This window comes from Paramormyrops kingsleyae, chromosome 20 (genome assembly GCF_048594095.1).
Source record: "Paramormyrops kingsleyae isolate MSU_618 chromosome 20, PKINGS_0.4, whole genome shotgun sequence".
NCBI classification, from domain to species: domain Eukaryota; kingdom Metazoa; phylum Chordata; class Actinopteri; order Osteoglossiformes; family Mormyridae; genus Paramormyrops; species Paramormyrops kingsleyae.
Window position 1 is genome coordinate 14,924,886 of NC_132816.1, and position 22,534 is coordinate 14,947,419.

At 39.9% G+C, this 22,534-nt stretch overlaps 1 protein-coding gene across 3 annotated transcripts; it reads left to right on the plus strand.

Moving 5' to 3' along the window:
• The first annotated feature begins 7,195 nt into the window (after window positions 1–7,195).
• Window positions 7,196–19,854, plus strand: LOC140581343 (general transcription factor II-I repeat domain-containing protein 2A-like). Of its 3 annotated transcripts, none has more exons than XR_011984424.1 (3): window positions 7,196–7,728; window positions 9,311–9,408; window positions 9,473–10,472. XR_011984424.1 is itself a non-coding variant. In XM_072703826.1 (3 exons), exon 3 carries the CDS (start codon window positions 14,490–14,492, stop codon window positions 15,861–15,863), a length of 1,374 nt encoding a protein of 457 aa, XP_072559927.1. In that variant the 5' UTR covers window positions 7,196–7,728; window positions 9,311–9,408; window positions 13,770–14,489; the 3' UTR covers window positions 15,864–19,854. The 3 variants fall into 3 exon arrangements, 1 of the variants encoding a protein (XP_072559927.1); XM_072703826.1 differs by lacking the exon at window positions 9,473–10,472 and adding an exon at window positions 13,770–19,854; XR_011984423.1 differs by having other exon boundaries at window positions 7,196–7,725; window positions 9,311–10,472.
• The last annotated feature ends 2,680 nt before the right edge of the window (window positions 19,855–22,534 follow it).

Consider the following 22,534-nt stretch of genomic DNA (forward strand, 5'->3'; position numbering starts at 1 on the left):
GGTCTTCCATGGTGATTATCTACTTACATTTTAAATATGTTTATGCAGAGTAATTTATTTTTTCCATGTGAAATATGTACAGCATATCTTCTACATATCACAAAATTTCATAAAACATTCAAACAAATGACGCACTCCACGGCATATAAAATGAGGGATCACAAACACCATTTATAGTTATATAAAGCAAAATATCCAAAAGAATGAAACTGTCACTCCTACCAACAGCAAAAGTTTCTATCTATTCGGGACAGAGTATAAACAAAATCTATTTCAGGTTACCGTTTCTTTCATTACCTTCTTACACCTTCACCATCACTAAAGATAATAATCACAATATGACATAAAAAAGACAGTCTGCAGGTGGTGCTGAAAATGTTACCAACTCTCCCACAATGCAAAGACATGCAGCCCGCTGCAGTGTTAACCGGATTGTGTTATTCACAAAGTAATCCCGTTGCAGGAAGGTTTGAAGGAAGGTATTCAGATTAATGGAAAACCAAGACAAACTGTGACTCCCCCAGGATTCTGCTATTAGCTATAAATGGCACAAACACCTAGATCCAACAGTGAAGAATATGGGGGGCGTGGCTTAGCTTACAAAACAGAGGGAGTAGCGCACAGGGGAGGTCTGGGGATTATCCATAGTGACCTTTTACAGGTGTGTATCCCCACTGTAGAGAGCATCACTCTCTGCCAGAGCAACAGTGCAGGAGATTCTGTCAGTTGTCCCATTTCTACATGTCAGGTGGACAAGTTGAGGTTAACGGGTTAAACCCTTGGAAAAAAAAAACCTGTTTAAAAACTAAAAAGAAAAATAAACGAACCATTACATTCATCGGCAATCACTGTGCTAATTATTTGAGCCAGCAAAATGCAGGCAATAAAACTGAGAGGCGAGATCAGACACTCTATAAATGTGGCAGCATTTTTGTACCTTCGCCAGATTTCTGGAACTTTGATTGTTTACTCTTCCATGTCTGACATGAATAACTGTGCTTTCAGTGCATACAGAGTATCCCCCTCATACATTATCAGGCTAACTACAGAGTTATTTTGCTTTATAAGCCCCGTCACTGAGCATTATCGCTGACCACCATTAGCATCAGCGCTAATCAGTCCACACAGCATGCCATTACGTAACCCTTTAGACTGTCAAGAGAGAGGTACTTGACCTATTTTGAACAAAAGCATCAGACAAAGCAATACAAGACTGCTGTATTACATCTTCAATAAGGCAGCACTGGTATATCGCAAACAAAAATGTAATAATTTCATTTTCACTCACTGTTAACTAAAGTACATTGCTACAGAGTAGCTCAAATTATTTACATTTATAAGGCAGTCCACCTCCTTAACCTGTTTTTCCAATTTAAATCTTCAATGTATAATGTTTGTTTACATTTATCAACCAACTGAGCTTAGTCAGACATTCTGCGTACCCAAAGACAACCAAAGAGTGCAGTTACGATAATAACCTCCACCATCTCGATAATTCACTGCAGTTCATAAATTATGATCAGTTGCGTCAATAGCATTATTTAAATTCAAAAAGAAGCAGCATTGTTCATTTCATGCCACAATAAGTATTGTCTTAAAAAAGAACAGGCTGCCTGATTACTGCAATAATCATTACAGAAAAAGAAATCAAATAAATAAAAAATAATTTTAAAAATGCATAATACTGAGTAGCAACCTACTTTTCATCACACAGTCTAAAGGTCGATGTATCACTACGCGTATTTTCTAACTGTGTCGATTTTATGATGAATTGCTTCATCTTTTTCTTCAAAGCTTATACTAGAGCTGGATTTATTCTAAAATTAAAGGGAAACTGAAGGCAAAAAACATTAAAGAAACATAGAAGTGCAAGATTCAGTAATCATGTGCTTTTCTAAGCATGACTTTTTAGCTTGTACCACACTTCCAGACTTTCTGGTGGCATAATATCAGTTGCTTCTTGAGCAGACTGACGCAGTGTTCGTTCACTCATCACTCCTCCAGCTTACACAATAATATGCTCTAGTTGCATTAATTGCAGGTGTTAGAGATACCCTGGATCACACCTACATTCATATTCTCAGCTGTCTATGACATATGCCATTGCAGCCCAGAGCAGGGTGACTTAATGCGTCGGCGATTTCCACTCGTACACGACAATGATGCAGAATTATGTCCAAGATGTTCAAAAGTGGAAATCAAAGCACTCTTAAGAGCACAAATGATCCACTTAGAACCCTAAGACTTGCAAATGGCTAACAGTGGGTTGTAGACAAGGCTGGATCATCAGCTATGTTATATAAGTATTATGTGGGTTTCCCAGTAACTAGAAATGACATCACAGATTTAAATAAGCTATAACTTCTTACTTGAACTGTATGGTAAATTCAGTTAAAATGTTTATATTTAAACCTATAAACAGTTTGGAAGACTGTAATTTGCTTATTTTCAGTGTTGGTGGTTGGCTGTTGGTTGTTGGTTTTTCAATATCTACATTTCCACTGAATTAGTGTCCATAGCATAAGCTGTTACACAAAATCCGATTTGCTTTAATTTTTTATTACTCAGATCATACCATATTCTCCATTCTCCTCCAAAGAAATAAGCAAGGTACTATGTGACAAATAACGTTACACAAAGTTAATGAAATGTTTTTGCCCATTTATTGATTTATCTAGTATAGTAACTTGTACAATCATAACTTAGACTTAATTGTCAATGTAAACCACCAGCTAGATTGGGAATAGACTATTTGTGAAGGCAACTGGTCACCACCCCCACCATAAAACATTAATGGAATGTACTGAAATCCATTTACAGTGAAACAGCCTAGACAATGGTGGACATTCCAAGTGTAATCAGTGTCCTCTGAGTTTCACACAGGGCCAGTGATATAGGCGGCTGCCTAGGGCACGAGCCCCTGAGGGGGCACAAACTTTCAGCCAATTTTATGGTCACCTAGGGTGCCACATGGGCTCTGACCGGCTGGTTTCACACATCTGCAAATAAACCATCATAAAACAGGTGTAGCTACTAATTGTGGACCACGTGTAACCCCCTCGCCCCTCCCAGCCTGCCCACACCTCAACACACAGAAAATTAAAGCTTGTAATCAGCGAGAATGCATTGCTATTCCTAAAGCTGTAATTGAATGATGAATTATAGGGCCCCGTGCACATTTGCACACAAAAATAAACAAATTAACAGCAAATGAACCAATTATAACAAACAACAAATATGCTAATTAAAACTGTTGCTAGTCTAATGTGAAGAGTAATTCTTCACACAAGTCGGTTGGCACACACACTTAGCCAGATAATTATCCAAATGTAAATGATGTGAGTTTGTTTGAAACTTCTGACAAACAAATACACACCAGACTATTTAAAATATGAAACAGATCACATATCAAATAAGATAAATATTTATCGGACGGCAGCTAAATTGAACGGGGAAATTGGCCTGCACACTACAGGCACTCCCCAGGTTAAGAACGTACATAAGAACAGACTGCCAAAAAGCCTAACACAATAAACATTCAGGTTAAACACAATGGCTCATAATAATAAACGCACACACTGGACTGGGTCCAACTGATGGTAGAGCAGAATTCAGCAGAGGTGATCCGTGTTGGCTGGTGTGATGTAGAATCAGTGTGCATGCCAGGGCGCACCAACGCATCCAAAGTGAACCCCCAGCAGAATATCCCTGTTTAAGGGATAGTTCAATAACAGGCTAATTGAATCACATTTTTAAAAATTATGAAATATCACGTATTGACATGGTAAGGTAGACGGTGTCAAGCCGGATTGTGTATTGATTCAACGGGTTTTCAATCTGACGGGAAAAAAGGTAAATGTCATTGTGCTGATAATATATTTTTGCAATTCCTTAAAGGCTGGTTCTGAAGTTAAGCTTGAATTTAGCAACTGTAGAAACTGCAAAACAGAACCTATGATCAGCTGTAAAATGCAAAGCTTCGACAGTTTTTTCCTAGTATTGCTTTATCAGTTTTAACACAGATCTTAGTAAATCTACGTTTACATGCACACTAAGAAAATCGAATTACTGTGTAAAAATTCACGCTGGTCCATTCGGACTAGTGTGGTGCTGAGGTGTCACCCGCCACACGGCTGCACTCGGGTTCTCATCCCTGAGGTGGTTTGCTGTATGGTGGGTGCAGCAACACGCTGTCAGCGCATGTTCCTTACCGCTCTCACTTCATTCACCCATGCACCCATTATTATTAATGTCATTATTTTTTTGCATATGTTGCATAATAGGTCAACTGGAAAAAGCTCAATACTAACAAGCTGAAAGGAGCCATATCACCGCCTATCGTAGCGGAGTCGGACATACTTTGGTCTATAAATCGATTCCCCTCCCAGACATGTATACTGGGACAAGGATAGTAGCCCGATTAAATGGCGTAGTCCAGCTATAACCATAGCTTGACTTAGCTGTGAATGTAAACGTACTGATTGTTTTTGGGTGTTTTCACACTTACATGTATAATTCGGTTTATTCTGCTCTGAATCAGTTGAGTTTATAAACTTGTAGCATTTTTGTAGCATGTGAAAACACAGATTCTGCTTATTGGTTAGATGTGTTTAGGGTGGGAGCAAGAAAGTAAATACAGGCCGAAGACCCCATGTCCTGGGCCTTGCAGTTGAACATCGCTCACGTTTACTGTATGTATTGTTGCCTTCGGTTTTCTTACTTTCACACGGCACTGTTCACTGGTCAAATCCTCTATCCCTCTGCCATTGACTGAATATTTTGAAAACTTCAGTGTTCTTCTGAGTTGTTTTTAGGAGCTGACAGATGTTGTCATCTGCCCAGATTTCAAGAAATCAATGTACCTCAGTGCAAGATCAAATAAGACCTCATTTCATTTCTCCTGCTACTTCTTTGCCTGTTCTGCCACATCCCAGAATGCAAAGCAAACCTGGCTTCGGGAGCCTTTAGCTAAAACTTGCGGAGTACACCTGGAACTTGGGTCGAATTGAAGCTGGACCATGTTCACACCACAAACAAACTGCTCCAGCGTAAGTTTGGAATTGGACTGAGGTCACCACCTCTCAAGGGTCTTGATACGGTTGCTTTGGTCGCACCCGAGTGCGATTACTGTGTTCACACCAGCCCAAATAAATCGTACCAAGGGGGACAACAGACCAGTGTCTGTTTTAACTGGACTAAAAAGTTCAAGTGTTGAAATACCCTTAAGGAACCTACTGTAATTTCTCTTTTAATTTAGTAATAAAAAGTCATGAACAAATAGATTTGTTAATAGCATTTTTTTCCCATTGACATGGCCAGTGATGAATACTCAATTGTTTTAGCCCTAATCAGAAAGCATGTGAACCTTAACCATCATTGGCATTTTTACAAGGAACTCTTTCCAGAAGTTAACAGAAGGTCTTAAGAAGCTCCACAGCAGAGGCTGCTGAACTGTAGGCTCCATATTTTCAATCAAGTATTTCTGTAAAGTAACATTATATCTCTTATATCACACTGCCCAAAGCATCCCAGCTGGCCCTTTTTAAACTGTAGGAAGGACAGCAGTCTAATCATGGCCAGCTGGATTGTACTGCCTGAGGCGCTAGCTAGGAGGGGACTGCTAATCAATCACCACGGAGAAGCTAAAGGTCAGCCAAATCCAGCCCCTTGTAGACGGTTTGCCTCCATGCTAACGTCCAGTATTAATTCTAGACTCTATTACATGTTCTGTCAATGTTTAATAACATTTCACCACCTTCATAATTACAGAATGTCAAGTATACTTGCCGTTCAAGTTCAGCCGTACGGTTTATTATATGGATATAATACTTTGTTTTAACACATACAGACAGTACCCAGGTTAAGAACATCAGACTTAAACAACTCATAATTGCAAACGTACTGCAATAAAAATGCACTGTTAAATACGGTTTGTAGTAAGAAACGCATGCACTACTTTGTGACGCTTGTGAAAACATTGCGCGGCTTCAGCAGTTCGTCGGCTCAAAGTACAGTACAATACTGTATATGTACTCACACATTGCTTAATTATCAAGTAACAATAAAAGTAACTTTTCCAACTTACATACAAATTTGACATAAAGATAGACTTAGGGAACGGATCTCATTTGTAACCTGGACACTGCTTACTGTATATTCAGTGTTTTCTATATATATTTTTTTACTTCTTACTATTAATTCTTAATATTAGCTAGTCTCTGACTAGCTAATATAGGTCTATTCTGCTCGTTTAATATAAAGCATACCAACATGTGCCGGTCTGTGTGTGCTAGTAGTAGGTGGTTGTCATAACATTAACATTAGAGAACCAAAATGACTCACAATATTCCAAAGACTAGGCATTTGGCAGGTTAAATGCAGAAAATGCATAAAAGTACGATTTTATAGGCTACACCACAGAATTAGTTTCCGTGTGTGACACCACACACGGATAAAAGTGATTTCAATTCGGAAAGTTCTTGCGATGTCGGCATTAAGTAATTTCCCCAAGCCGTTCTGACATTCCCCATTCGCAGCAGGAAGCCATGTACTGTAGCAAGAGTGTGAACATTGGCTCATACGCCTGAGGGAAGGAGGATCCTTCAAGTTACATTTTACTTGTCAGGATCGCTAGACAAACATGCACAATGCGAAAGACCACTGGTGTGTGAGAGGACTATAAAAATGATAAATGTAACAATAATTAAATAAATAATGCATGCACTGTATATTGATGTTATAACTGCAATTACGTTACATCTCACTATACACTGCAAAAATGGCCTTTCAGATTTAACATAAACTGGTTTCCCTTGGCTTTTGAGACAAGATGGCCTAAAAAAAACTGCCAGCGCAGTAAGAAAACTGTACTTGGTAAGATTTCCTAAAACAATCTATCTAAATACAAGCAAATTAATCTTACTCATAAGATGTCTTGTTAGTTTATTAATGAAATTAGAATTTTGTCTAAATATACGTGTAACCCGGGTTTAGCCCAGCTTATTTAAACCATGCCCTATTAGGGTGTATGTTCCTTTAAGGCTGGGTTAATAGGATGCGTGAGCCATAGCGTAGTGTGGCGGGGACGGATGTGTAATGCTGTATGGCTGGGCTGGAATTGCTAAGCTGCTCTGTGATTGGAGGAGGGGGGCTAGTCTGTTGGGTTTCCTCTCTCATGGTGGGTGAGAGGGTGGAGCTGGGGGGACGAATAGCACGAGAGGTGTAGGCTGGGAAGAGTGAAAGGGAAGAGGAGCCGCGCTGAGCGTATTCTACCTGAATGTTTGAGTAGTTACTGGGGACTAGTTAATAGGAATCTAGCCTGCCGTCAACGGAGGGGCAAAGCGCTTAGCGAGTGCGGCTCCAGAAGAGATACCAGGTGTTTATTTGAGGTTACACTGAGGCTAGTGCGTGTAGCGCGGCTAAGTAGTTGTTGCGCAGTTTTTTTTCTCCTCCCTCCTCCATTTCTTTTTGATTTGGAGGAACTGTGATAGTTAAGACTATTAGGGTTTACTTCCCAAAGGCTTCAGCATAAACGGGGAGAGTTTGGGACGTATATGAGTCACTGACGCGGGGGAAGCAAGTGTTTCTCCGAGGCCTGCTGCGACGAGACGCCATTTCACCGGATAGCACTGCGTGGCTGCCGGGGGAGCCCGCAGTTCCTCTGGCAAAGCTGGATCGCTGCAGTGCGGATCCCCTGGACGTGTGACTTTTACAAGCTTCGCTAGGGTTGTGAGTACAAGACTGTTGGATGCCCATTAGGGGTGAAGTAAAGCGCGCCAACATTATTGAACAGGCCTGCACCGGAAAATACTTTTGCTTGCTGTGTAATATTGTTTCACTGTCATAGTATATGTGATGTGTATATGTAGAGTAACGAACGTATTTATGTTGAGAAAGTAATATGTGCTGTGGATTGTGTTTGTCCGGGTATTAGCCAACTCTAGGGTTTGTGCTATATTTGTGAGCTGAGGACTGTTTTCTGCTTGTGCTGAGTTTTGGTATTGATACCTTGGGAGGGAAATTTAGCTGCGTAGCGCGGGTTGGTATCGCTCGATCATAGGTGCTTGCGCAGGTATCGGTAAATGGGCTTTCGGCCGAATCATTTCGTTTTTGTGAGCTGACTGCGCATACGTATCTTTCTATGTTTTCATCTAAGAGGCAGTGATTAGAATTGCAGCCGTTTTTGAGTTTAGTTTATACTGCGTTATTTGGCCTTGCCTGCGGCTCTTTTTTTTTTGGGTCAATAAAATTTGTTACTTGAAGTAGTAGTAACTCTGTGCCACTCGTAACGTCCATTTACGTTTTAGAACTCAGGCAGGCCTGGTGGGGACGGAGGCCAACATCAAAGAAGGGGTACATAAGAGAATTATACTTGCTTAGATTTCCATTTCTTTGCAGTGTAGTAAAGTTCAATTCCAATGTCATAAGCTACACTACCAAATACATACCCCCCACCAGACCTAACAGATTTGTCAATGTAATAGTTTACCTTAAAATTATACTTTCGTTTTTGTTCTTCCCTAACAATTTAAGTCAATATCGAAATAAAATCCCATTTCCATTTTGCATCCCATTGCTACTTGAATCAGTTGACTACAACAAGTCTTATCAACTTTTGCCTTGTACAACTGCTTTACTATTTGAAATATGTACTTTCTAATCTTGTATATTATCATCATGTAATAATATGAACTGGTAAATGTTACGTTTGGGGAGAATTCACCAGGGTAATGTCCTGTTGAACATGCTCCAAGCCCACCCAGCACTGGAGCTTCCAAGAGTAGATTCTGGCAGCCCAAACTTTGTTTGATCTTGCATTTGGCAGATCATGACAGTGACTTCTTTAATATAATTTCCACAATACTGGGCTCTCCTCTGCCCTGCTGGATGGTGTTCACAGTTGAGCCGAGTTACAGGCCAATTCTTGGTTGTGTTTCAAGTCACCAGGTTGTTCATTAGAGAATGCTTGGGCACTTTCATCTTTTGGAGCTGGTTGTGGCTTGGACATTGTGACCATAAATAGGTCCAACACAGGCAAGTAACATATTCCAGAGTTGTACCATACCTTTTTCCCTGAATGAGTAATTAGACAGCCTTAGTCATTTACTGCAAGGCAGAAAATTACAAATATAATGAATTTTACAATCACCGTGGACACCAGTTTCACTTCAAAAGTGATGCAAAGGCTAAATTGCATGGTTTCTGGACAAGAAGCCACTGGTTTTGAGTACACTGGAGTTACTGGAATTAGTTACCCATTTTTTGATGTTGGCTCACTTCACACTAAATTGTAAGCTGGTTTACCTTTCAGGGCCTCAAACAAGACTTGTCAAAGCAGCAGTATGTCCCTCACACGTGAAGAGGTCGAATATCAAAGACTGCGGCACCTCTTGCGGTCCCTTACAAAAGGTACGTAATACAGGAGCATCGTTACGTGATAAGCAATACAGTCATCTGTTTTCTTGTTCCAAAGTAAAAGATGGCACCAGATGCAGTCTGTCAGCACAGAGGAAGCCTGTGATATGTTGCCGTGGATGTGCGGTGTACTCTTGGGTGACGCAGCTGTGCCATGCAAGTTCAGTGACTCTTATCTGAGCTGGTGATGGAGTTCCAGTGTCTTCCCCATATTAACCCACAGACTTACCGTTTAAATAAAGTGGTGTCTTTAAGTCGCCCTCAGTGTGCATGCACATGTGTTTGTATATGTGCTTGCTCTGTGACAGACTAGTATCCCATCCTTGTTGTGTGCTTCCTTGTGATGGGCTACAGGCCTGCTGCTACCTCACAAGTGGTTCTTAAAAACCAGTGGATGGATGACTGGATAGGTGCCAGAAGAAACACTGAAACCTTACATTTGGTAGCCTACTGAGGGCACTAAGAGAACAAGACAACACTGCTATATGTAAAGTTTGATAAAAACAAAAGGTAACGCTTCACATTAAGTGCACCTTCATAATGCATCCATTATGCATTCATAGAACATTCAATGCACCTTTATAATGCATTCATAGAACATTCATAAGCAGCATGCAAGTGCACCTTAACATCTTAACATCCCTTAACAGCTTTAATATACATTAATAAAACATTACATGATTATACAATTATAATGTTTATATTATATACAGTAATTGCCACAATTCTGTATAGAGTGGTACCTCAGTTCTCAAACTCCTTAGAACTCGAATCTCTTAAAAGTCGAACCAACCGGTTCTAAAAAAAAAATGACTTAGAACTAGATATGAATCTCAGAAGTCAAACCGTGAACGGCGATGTAAGAACTTGTACGCGCTGGGAAATGAGTCACGCGGCACGTCTCAGCGGAAACATGGGGTAACGCTTCAGTCTAAGCCTCGCATTCACTGTGATAGCATCGTGCATGTTTACAGTAGCTGAATACATATAGACAGTAAAAACACATTTAGACAATGAGACAGTAATTATTATATAATAAATACATTTTAAAATAAAGATTTCTTATTGATTATTTAAATATTAATAATAAGCCATGAATACATTTAATTATAATATTGTCATGCCGAGTGGGGAAGGAACGGAGACAAAGGCGCAGACGTTAGGGTACCGAGGAATACAGGGTTTAATTACAGGTAAGGCAGGCAAAACGCAGACTGACAATACAATGACCGGACTGGGGAAACAAACTGAAACGCGGACTAAACACACAGGACTAATGACAACGACCAGAAACAGCTGATCACACAGGGATCCCACACGAGGTTAACGAGGGGGCGTGGCACACGGAAGGAGCAGACAATCGGGGTAGGACACATTGTTTTTTTTAACCTCACATTGTTTGGATACATTTATTTTCTTACTTTACAAATTACTGTTTTGATAAATGTGCTTAGATGTGTTTAGTACAGTATATGATATTGTTTTATCCTGTCCATTTTGTGTTTAAATGCTAAAAAAAACATATTTAGATGTAATTTTTTGGGGGCGGGAACCAATTAATTGATTTTCCATTATTTCTTATGGGGAAAATTTGATCAGAACTCGAACTTTTAAGGATTCAATCCGGAGTTCTGAACGGATTAAATTCCAGGTACCACTGTATATTACAGCTGTTAAGGGATGATAGGATGTTGAGGTATACTTAATGAATACATTATGAAGGTGTACTGAACGTTTTATGAACGCAATATAAAACATTATGAAGGTGCAGTTAATCTAAAGCGTTACCAAGCAAAATATTGTAGAATTACTGGTCCTAAACGCCAAATGAGCTTTGTTAAATACTACACACCATCCACTTACCATTAGATTTTCATTTAGAAATTCACACGTTTACAAATTACAGTTAGAGATTTTACTTCTACACACATTTTTCTCATTATTTTGCTAGAAGCTTCATATGAATCAGATTGCAGAAGCTTTTGTTACCATCTACAAAATGACATCATCCATCAAAAACAGTCTCATTACTCAGTGATGCTTTTGGGGGAAATTTTGGGGGGAAAAAATCCATTTCCTTTATCATTAAAGATGTGTGAACTAGTTTTTTTAAGCAAATGTGGACAATTTTCAAATTCATACCCCAAGTTCAATTTTCACACCCCATAACTTGATATATATTTTTAAAAAAATCATGACTCATATACTATCTCAATCTAATTCACCTGCAGAGCTTTACATTGGCAAAAATTTACTTCATTTTACATATTAACTTAAAAACACAATTTAAGTATTCTACAGACTTATGCACTTATCACAGAAGGATGCAAATGACTCTTTGCCAGAAAGAAAAGTATTTTTTTAAGTTGCAATTTGGGAATCTGACAGCCACCTTCTCCACTTAGCACCAGACTATAATTGGTCTATTATATCCACATTTACAGTGACGTATGACAGTAGAAATCAGCCACCAATAATTAGCCACTGAGCCGATTTATCACTATTGCACCAGCACTTTATTGTACATTTCCTCAACGTTACGGAGCTGGTCATCCCAAAGTCTGCATAACTCGCCTGGTAACCATCCATCATAAATAGTGCGCACAAATCACGCACATATCATTCTGTCACATTTTCCAAATATACATTTTATTATTGATGAATCCCTATTGAGTATTTCACTTTGGACAACAGTTTAATACGAGCCGATATGATTTTTACTGACATCACTATCCATGATTATTCTAAGCACTTTTGCTGCTCAGCATCCCAGAGAAGCCTGAATCCTGCCCTGCGCAGCATAAGACGGAAGGCCATGGCCCATCCTGGGCCGCCTTCCAATCCATCACACGCTAGCAGCATTTCTCCTCATCCAGTTTTTATTAATGAGCACATATATACAGCCCTAAACAAAATATGCAGAATATAATCACCTTTTAAAAAAAAAATAATAATAAAAACTCATAAAACAAATTTTCATGCAGATACTTGCTGTGTTTTATAGTCTATATCGGGGGAGTCAAATTACAGTCCTGGGGGGCCGGAGCCCTGCACATTTTTGAGTTTCCCCTCATTTAACACCTCTCCTTGCACCTCTTTGTGCTAATTACCGCACGGCTCTAGAGCTGAATCATTTGTGGTGGAACAGGGAAAGAGCTGAGCAACTCAGGGCTCTGCCCCCCCCCCCCAGGGCTGCAGTTTGACACCCCTGCTCTATATCCGTTTCACTCTGTATTACAGCATGAATATTTGACACATAATTTACTGGTAAATTAAATTTATTCATGAATAAAAATCCCAAAATAGGCTAAAAGACAGATTTTACATGTTATTATCGTCATATCTAAAGTTGTCTAAAAAGCAGGGAATTCAATTAGTGGAAAAGCTAAAAAAATATATAAACTATGTAGATAATAACCCTTCACAGTGAAATCAATGGGGAAAGGCTGCCCCCATTCATCATAATTGTCTCCAGGATCTTTGAAAACCCTGTTTATATCCATAAACTGCTCCCACTTCAATGTTCTTCTACACCTGCACATGGTGATGTTTCACATCTCATTCCATTGTATAATTCAAAGATGCAATCTAACCCATGCATTTTTTTATATTATATATATAATATAACGCTATTGTATTGTGTGTATATATATATATATATATATATATATACACACACACACACACACACACACCTGTATAAAAAAATGTATGTGTATACACACAAAAGTACATATTTCTGAATGGTTCTTTTTGTAGGATATTACATTTCATATGAAAAATAGTACATTTTGCATCTAGATTTCCCTATATTTGTTGGAAGAACTTAGCCTTGATCCTCGGTACTTGACACCAAAACATGGCATTCCTTAGCAGTCTTTCCTGCTCAATGCTCATGACTGGTAGAATTATTTCTTCCCAATGCTTTAGGTAATCAGTCCTTTCACAAGCCAGGATCATTGAACATTCTGTAGCTCTATAACCCCCATTCATCTTTTTAAAAATCTTTGACCTTTTCAGCTCATTTCTGTTTGTAGATTTTGAAGACCTCTCAAGGGAAGAAATCTTACAGTCTATGTATGCAGGGAAAAAAACATTCCTAGAAGGAGCTAAACAAAGAAACTGCTCAGACAAGAAACCCAGGTTCTGTCCAAATTTTCCAAATTTTCCAATTAGCAATGTTTACTAAACATGTCATCAAGATATCCTCAATAAGATGTTTTTGTACTGATCAAAATATTGAAAAATCAAATAAGATACATCCTGAAATACTAGATTACAATTAAGCTTTCACAGGAATGGAATTCAAACAATGTAAGGAAAGAGATTTTGATCTAGCTTCTCCCATTTATCAGCTTATGAACATGCACTGCTCATGGACTGCTGTGCTTCCAGCTGAGGGTTTATACACCGCAGTCAATGGGAATAAGGAATACATATTGTACTATGATCAATCCATCTGACATCAAGCAATCCATCCATTTACTGAAACTGCTTATACTGTTCAGGGTCATGTGGGGTCCAGAGCCTACCCTGGAGGCTATGGGCGCAATGCGTGGAAAAACCCCAGATGGGGCGCCAACCCATCACAGGGCAGACTCACTCACGCATGCACAATTTGGGAATTGGATTGTCCATAATGAACACTATGTTCAAGCATAAGGGTGTCCATATGTACACTTAGCACCAGGACACCCTAGGCTGCAGTTCGATAATCGACTTTGTCGTGTCATCGGACTTGTCATCGGAGATTTGTCTGCATTGCCGGCAGTAAGTCGGACTCGTTCCCAGTGAGGGTTGGACTCCACCAGGGCTGCCCTTTATCACAGATTCTGTTCATAACCTTTATGGACAGAATTTCTAGGTGCAGCCAGGGCGTTGAGGGTGTCCGGTTTCTGCCTTATATGTCAGGCATCGTTAGCGCATTTCAAAGCTTCAAATCTTCAGCGCCACTTCAGCTCACTCCATGCTAACATCGACCAGGAATTTCCAAAAGGGACTGAACTTCGCAAGTACCCAAGTTGGTCACTTTAAAAAGTCAGGCAGAAAAGCAGGTGCAGTTTTTCCAAAAATTTATGAAGTGCTCAGAGACCGTAATGCTCGCATCATATCAACTGGCTTGGAACATTGCACGGGCTAAAAAGCCATACAATGAAGGGGAGTTCGTTAAAAAATGCCTCAGTGACGTTGTTGAAATCTTGTCTCCTGAAAACGACAAACTAAAACGCATGGTATCAGACGTCCAACTGTCCCACCACACTGTTGAACACAGAATACCGGACATTAACATGGCTATTGAATCACAGTTGCACTCTGACCTTCAAGCATCTGAGTATTTTAGTGTTGCATTGGATGAGAGTTGTGACATACAAGACAAGCCTCAGTTGGCAATATTTGCACGGTCTGTGTCAAACGATTGTGTGATCAAAGAAGAACTCCTTGATATTGTGCCATTAAAAGATAGAACCCGTAGCATAGATGTGAAAGAAACAATGATGGCTGCATTTGCAAAAGCAAATCTGCCCATTCCGAAACTAACTGCAATAGCCACGGATGGAGCACCAGCCATGATCGGATCTGTGAACGGGCTTGTGGGGCTGTGCAAAGCTGACCAAACATTTCCCGAGTTTTGGAATTTACACTGCATCATCCACTGGGAGCAACTCGTGTCTAAATCATTGAATTTAGACAACGTCATGAAGCCTGTGATGGAAATCGTCAACTTCATCCGCACACTTGCGCTTAACCACAGGCAATTCAAGAATCTCATCGCTGAGCTGGACCAAGGGCTTCCAGGTGACCTGCCGCTGCACTGCACTGTGAGGTGGCTGTCAAAAGGTCAGGTACTCTCTCGCTTCTTTGACCTTTTGGATGCCGTGAAACTGTTAATGGAAGAGAAGGACAAGGACTATCCCGAGCTCTCGGACCTCAAGTGGATTATGGATCTGGCCTTTTTGGTCGACATGCTGTGTCACTTGGACAGGCTGAACCTGACCCTTCAGGGTAAGTTAAAAATGCTGCCTGACCTGGTGCAAAGTGTGTTTGCATTTGTCAACAAACTGAAGTTGTTCAAGGCGCATATTCAAAAGGGAGATTTAACGCATTTTCCCACTCTGCTAAAAGCCAGCGGGCAAGTCACCAGCGCCACCCTGAATAAGCAAAGAGCCAGATATGCAACACTGGTTGAAAACCTGCACGAAAGCTTTGTGACCCAGTTCCGTGATCTACAACTGAAAAGGCCACAGATTACGTTCCTCGTCGACCCATTTAATGCGGAGATGGACTGTTTGAAAGCTCCGCTAGTCACAGATGAGGCGGCAGCTGAGTTGGAGATGATCGATCTTTGTGAGGAGGACCAACTGAAACCTGCTTTAAGGGAAGGGACCATTGAGTTCTGGGAAAAGTGTGCCAATGGAAAAATATCCCAATGCCAAACGGGCTGCGCTTAAGATACTGTCAATGTTTGGGTCAACATACGTCTGTGAGTCTGTGTTTTCTACCCTGAAACACGTGAAATCAAAGCATCGATCTGTTCTGACTGACACCCATGTGAAAGAATTGCTTCGAGTGGCAACAACGGAATACAAGCCAGATTTGAAGAGGATTGTTCAAGGCAAGGAATGCCAGAAGTCCCACTAAGTAACATGCATAGTAAAAGAAACGCTATTGTAAATTATTATATTTTTGTTTGTGGACTTGGTTGAACTGAGAGTTTGTGCGTGTGAGACAGTGCACACAATGTTCATTGTTGAAAATGACTGGCCTGTGGTTTTAGTACTGTAGGAGTCAATTTCTGTCATTATGATGTTGGTGTGTGACATTTACAATAAATCTGACTGAGCAGAGGTGTGTGTGTGTGAGAGAGGAAGGGATGGGTGATGTTCATATGTGCCCATGTGTATGATGTGGCTCTTTGCGGTACCACAGTAAAAAATGTGGCTCTTAGTCTCTGACTGGTTGGCCACCCCTGCTGTATACAGTGGTACCTCAGTTCTCGAACTCATTAGAACTCAAATTTCTTAAAAGTCGAACCAACCAGTTCGGAAAAAAATTACCTAGAGCTCGATCTGAATCTCAGAAGTCAAACCGTGAACGCCGACCTAAGATAGCTTGTACACGCAGGGAAATGAGTCATGAGGCACGTCTCTCAGCGTAAAGCTTCAGTCTCAGCCACGCATTCGCTGTGATAGCACCGTGCATATTTACACTAACTGAATACATATATTTAGACAGAAAAAATACATTTAGACAATGACAGACAGTAACAGTATCATTATTATATAATACAATACATTTAAAAATAAAGATTTATTATTCATTATTTTAATATTAACAATAAACCATTAATACATTTAACTATAATAATATTGTGCCAAGCGGGGACGGAACGGAGACAAAGGCGCAGACGTCAGGGTATCGGGGAATACAGGGTTTAATTACAGGTAAGGCAGGCAAACTGCACACAGACAATACAATGACCGGACTGGGGAAACAAACAAACACAGACGAAATACAGAGGGCTAATGAAAACAACTAGAAACAGCTTATCATTTTTACTTAAATCTGAGAACTCTGAAAATGCAAAATAACCTCTAAAATTATTGCTTCGAATCCATGGTTTTCCCTTTCAGTGCCCAGACCAGCATAATGCTTATACTTCAAGAAGTCTGTGTATTAAGTTGTCAATTTCTTGTGATTCTGGCCTTCAATGAAATGTGAAATAAATGCACTGGTAGGATTTTTTGATAGCAAAAGAGTAAAAGATTCAGTCAAAAGTCGACTTTTCATTGTAAACATAGATTGATTGACAGTCATATTCATTTCTTTTCATCTCTTCTACTCTGCCTTTCAAATCAAACCAAGCATGGAATGCAACATTTTTGTGGGGTAAATTAATACTTTTTCATGATGATCATCAAGTAGAAAAAAATAGAGTACCGTACAAAAGTCTTAGTCATAGAAAATGTTTAAAATGATCTTCATGTTGGTGTAACACTGTGATATTATGTCTGTCACAGTGTGTCAACTTAGCCATTTCAAAACCTCTCCTAAAATCACCACACTTTTGCACCAACCATCCAATACAGCAATGTATTTTTTGATTTGACCACTACCCCACCTTGTTTGGCTAATCAATGTCCCATTGAGTTAACTAATTACGTTAAACAACTTCACCAGCTCAGTTAATTAACAAATAAAAAAAATGGCTGTGTCCCAACGGAGAGGTTTGGGAACCAAGGTGGAGTTTACCTAGCTATCCAACAACACATTAGTAACTTTCTGGAGAACAGAAAATTCTTGCATATTTTTATTGTGTTACTCAAAATGCATCCCTATGAAAATGAAGTAGTAAATCACACAAAAAATGTTGCCTGTATGGATACTACTGAGCTCACAATAAATAAAATGTGACCGATATCGCTCTATCAATGTTAATGTAACATTGCAGAATTCCCATTTAAATAGCAGAACTCTCAGTTGATAGAAAGACAACTTGAACATTCATCAGAGTGCATTATATGACATCCCGTCCATTTCTGTGTAACATTATGAATCGTCTTAGATCTGAAATCTAAATCTGGACGAAATATATTTGTAACTTCTGTGATGAAAATAAAATTAATTTTATTGCAAGAAATCTATTCCAAAAAAAAAATAAAAAATCCGAGTCCTTCCATTTTTTTTCTGTGAGGCACAGAAATTAAGGAAAAGGTGCATTCATTTATTGCAAGAGTAATCGTGTTGTCTTAAATTGAATCAATATAATTTACTTCATCCCCTCTCATGCATGAAAGAGCTATTAGTTTTTCTTGTCAGGGATGCATTGTCTCTTTCTCTCTGCTGTATTATCACTTTTTGATGTTTTTACATTTCGCACTGCATATTTGCAGTGTCTCAGCTGCATGAATTTGTACCTCAGAGGTTCTGGGTTCGAAACACATGCAGTTCAGGTACATGACAGGCTTTTAGCCTGTATTTGGTTCCTGTATCCGAGTGTCAGTAGTTTGTGATGAACTGGCATCCCAGTCCTACATCATAATATGATCTTATATGCATTTGTATTCTGAATGTATTATGATGGCATCAAATGACTGAAGTTGTTAACTAAAAGTGCTAACAGCGCCATAAACATCATGTTAAAAAAGCTATATAGAGGTGATTCTAGAAACACATATACACAGATAAAAAAAAAAGCACATTACAGAATGTTTTCCAGGCACAAAAAGGCATTTTTTATGTAAAAAAAACATAGCTGACCTATCTCATCAACAGGGCACTGCTTCCGTGTAACCCCCGAAACACTCCTCCAAAAGTCCTTTTAATTGGGCACGCCTGAGTGTGTTTGGACCTTGCAGCAGGTAAACGTTTCTCCTTTAGGTTTCTGCCACAACCACATACATCAAATGCATCTTTCCTTGAACTTTCCTTACAATTGTATTATAACAGTACCCTTTAACACAGATCTTATTACACATGGTTTTCCTACAGTTTATTCCTTACCAACCTGAACTCTTTGCTCTGGTGCATATCAAACATTTTGCGGGGTTGCAGGTGTAGGTAACTTTCTAAAATGTCACAAGGATGTAAAAGAATTGCTCAAAGGCTTTGCCTAGATGCATCCCTTTGAATAGTGACAGTGTGTTCAAAGTCAGGACTCTAGAGTAGTGGTTCCATATGTTGAGAATGTCTTGGAAAGCAGACTCACATTTTAATGTATTTTTTATAAAAAAAAATTTGGGGGGGTGGGTTATGCCCAGCTGAAACTGCAATAACCTGAATTTTAGACAGAAATATCAGTAGCAGCCCTCTAGGTCACTGATTTTCTAGGTTTATTTTAACTTGGTATCTCTGAAAACGTTCCATCAGCCTCCTCTAAAATTGTAACCAGATTAACCTATAACTACCAAACACATTGCCCAGGTATTGCATCACATTAGCCTGCTAACCTCACATTATCTCTTATTCTCAATACCCCTGTCAGATCCCTTGGGTCTTCCTAGGTGGGATTATATATAATTATATTGTCGTAGTGGGACTCCATGGTCTCTATTCCCCACAATCCGTCATATTTTCAAATGGGGGGCTGGAGCCTCATCCAGGCCAAATAGCAAATGATTAACTGAAACTGCCCATATGTTAGAATAAATGAAAGATGACTGAAACTAACTTGGCTAACTTGAGTCTGAATAAAAAAAAACCTCACTCTGGAATTCTGAGTCTCATGACAGTCATTAATGGCCTGAACTTTCATATGCTCTAGGTCCCAATTTACCAAGTTGTAAAATTGCTATTTTTATCACTGACAAAAATCAAGACCTTTCCAGTTCAGCTTTAAAAGCTTATAAATTTCCCACCAATTGGAAAAAACTGGGCAGTTAAACCAAAAACATGTATGCTCTAACAACTTTTTTTTTTTTTTTTTTAAATATAAAAATAAAACTTCACCACTTGTCATACATCTTATGCACATTATTTTCTAAGTCCCATAGCTCTAGAAAGTTACATTATTTTAATTGCAGAAGGACCCTTAATTTATTAGCCTTCATCAATATTGTCATGCCTTGATCGTTCCGATCCTCCTGTGTGTCACGTCCCCTTATTTGCCTCGTGTGTAATCCATGCTTTTTCAGCTGTCTCTAGTTGTGTTGATTAGTTTGGTGTATTTAAGTCTGCGTCTGTGTGCCTGTAGTTAGTCCGGTCATTAATGTCTGCAACGTCATTTCGTATTCCTGAGTGTGTTTCTCCCAAATAAACTCTCGTGTTCACTCGACTTCACGACTCCCTTTGTCTGCTTCCCTGCTTCATGAACCATGCTACGATACAAAAAGACACCTCTCCACAAAGGAAGAATACCTCAGCCTGGTGGACGAGGTGATCTACTGGCTCCGTCAGCCCAAGGTTCAGAACGACCCCGCAGCTTGAGCCATTGCTACCCAGGCAAGGGATGTCCTGGAAGAGATGTCCCCGTCCGAGGACTCGCACATCGCAGAAGAGGTGCGAGACAACATACAGCAGCTAAGGAGAGGGGTAGCAGAAACGATGAGGCGGGTGGCACTGGACTCCTCAGGAAACTTCGTCATGGCTAATCCCAGCCAAGACCCCATCTCTCAATATCCCGCAGAGGGAGAAGACTGTCGCTTATGGTCACCTGCACCTTTGCCAGCTGTGGTTTCACCGTCGCCTGCCGCGGCTTCTACTCCCTCTTCGCCTCCTCCGGTGTCCCCCTCTGCCTTCCTCCTTGCCTCCTCCAGCAGTCCCTCCGCCTTCCTCCGCACCCCCTTCGGTGTCCCCTCTGGCTCCAGCCTCGCAGTCACCTGTGGCCCCTGCTGCCACCGCCTTCAGCCCACCAGGGTTCCCTCTGGCCCCTTGGTTCCCCCCGCCCTTCGCCTCTTTGCCCAATGGTTTCATATCCCCTGTCGGTGTGCCCTCTGTGTTTGCTCCACATCCATCTGTTCCACATTTGTTCCCTCCCTGTCTGTTTGGTTCTCCCTTGCTCCTGCCTGGTCCCTTCCCTTCGGTCAGTGTTCCCCCTGTTGGTTTTGTGCCCCCTGGTGGTTCTGTCCCTTTGATCGGTATGTCCCCTTGTGTTGTCCCTTCATTGTTCCCCTCCTTCAGTGCGTGCCTTTGGAGGGGGGTCGTCATGCCCTGATTGTTCCAATCCTCCTGTGTGCCACACCCCCTCATTTGCCTTGTGTGGAATGCTGTAGTTAGTCCGGTCATTAATGTCTGTAACGTCACTTCTTATTCCTGAGTGTGCTGCTCCCGAATAAACCCCGGGTTCACCCGACTCCCTTTGCCTGTTTCCCTGCTTCGTGCCCCGTGCTACATGGCAATTATATTAATTTAAATCATTATACATTTCAAATCTTGTTGGAAAAATACCTCAGTTTAAGATTTACTCTTCGTTTTGGTGTTAACTGGTATTAGAAATCTCATAATAGAAAAAAGGTTCTAGTTTCAGGTTTCAGTTTTCAGTATTTCAGACAAATTCTTTAATTGTTATCTGCCATCATCCAGAATTTAGAATAATATAAAGTTCATGAGTAAATAATTATGTTTTCTTTATGTTTCATAAGGGATCAAAGAAATGGAACATAATTTGCTGGTTAAAAAAGCATTTGAAACTTTGAGAAAATGTTCAGAGCAAACAAATATCTATAAGCATTTGGATGAAAACTTCATACTGTACAAATACAATAATTAAATGCTGTATGCAAATTGGCTGTTTGTCAAAAGCCTTTTGGTAGTTGAAATACCAAAAGAGAAAACAAACAAGAAACATAAACCAGTTTTGAATTTTATTTAATCTTTGAAGTAGAATGATTTAATTTCAAATGAGAATACTAAAGAATGATCTGCAGTTTTGATTCAACTCAGTACTTTCAACCTGTCCTGATTGTTATGAAACTTAAAATTCCCAAATGATAGAGAATCCTCAAATGATACAGTTCAAAATAAAGTAACAAATTTATAAATCTATAAGTTTCTGTGCAATGTTTTTGCATAACACAGCACTATCTTGCAAATATGATGACCAAGAAGCACATATATTCTGACATGCATGTTGTGGGGCTGTTTATAAAATTTTATGCACAGCCCTAGTTGCAATTGTCAATGCAATGAACTAAAAACCAAACTGCATCCAATCAAGATATTACTATACTATAAGAAAGTGTAAAACAGTAGAGCTATTTTTAAAATCACTCATTGCTGCAAAGTTACCATCAAATAACAGGAAACCTTACTTTCAGGAAATACGGATTTAATATGGCAGTAAGATGACTGAGGAAAATCGGGTTCGATTATTCTGCTGGGTTTTGGAATTTTTTATTTTGAATGAGTATCTGGCTGGTTTTCCCCTTACATAAACAGCGCTTTAACACAAAAAATGAGGTATAAATGCTGCTTTTGTTCCTAAAGGCTCTGTAACGGAACACATAACAGACCTTTACGGTTCAGATTTTGCGGTGCGAAGTGCAATCAGGGGTGCCGCTAGAGATTTTGGGCCCCATGAAAGCACATCATATTGGGCCTCCAGCCCAGGCCCATTCAATTACATTCCAATTTTTTAGGGCCCCTTTCACTCAGGGGGCCGTGGAATCATCCTCAATCCCCCCCC

Bases quoted from the DNA above. Each gene is read 5' to 3' on its own strand.
- LOC140581343 (XM_072703826.1), top strand. From the start codon at position 14,490: ATGAAGTGCTCAGAGACCGTAATGCTCGCATCATATCAACTGGCTTGG.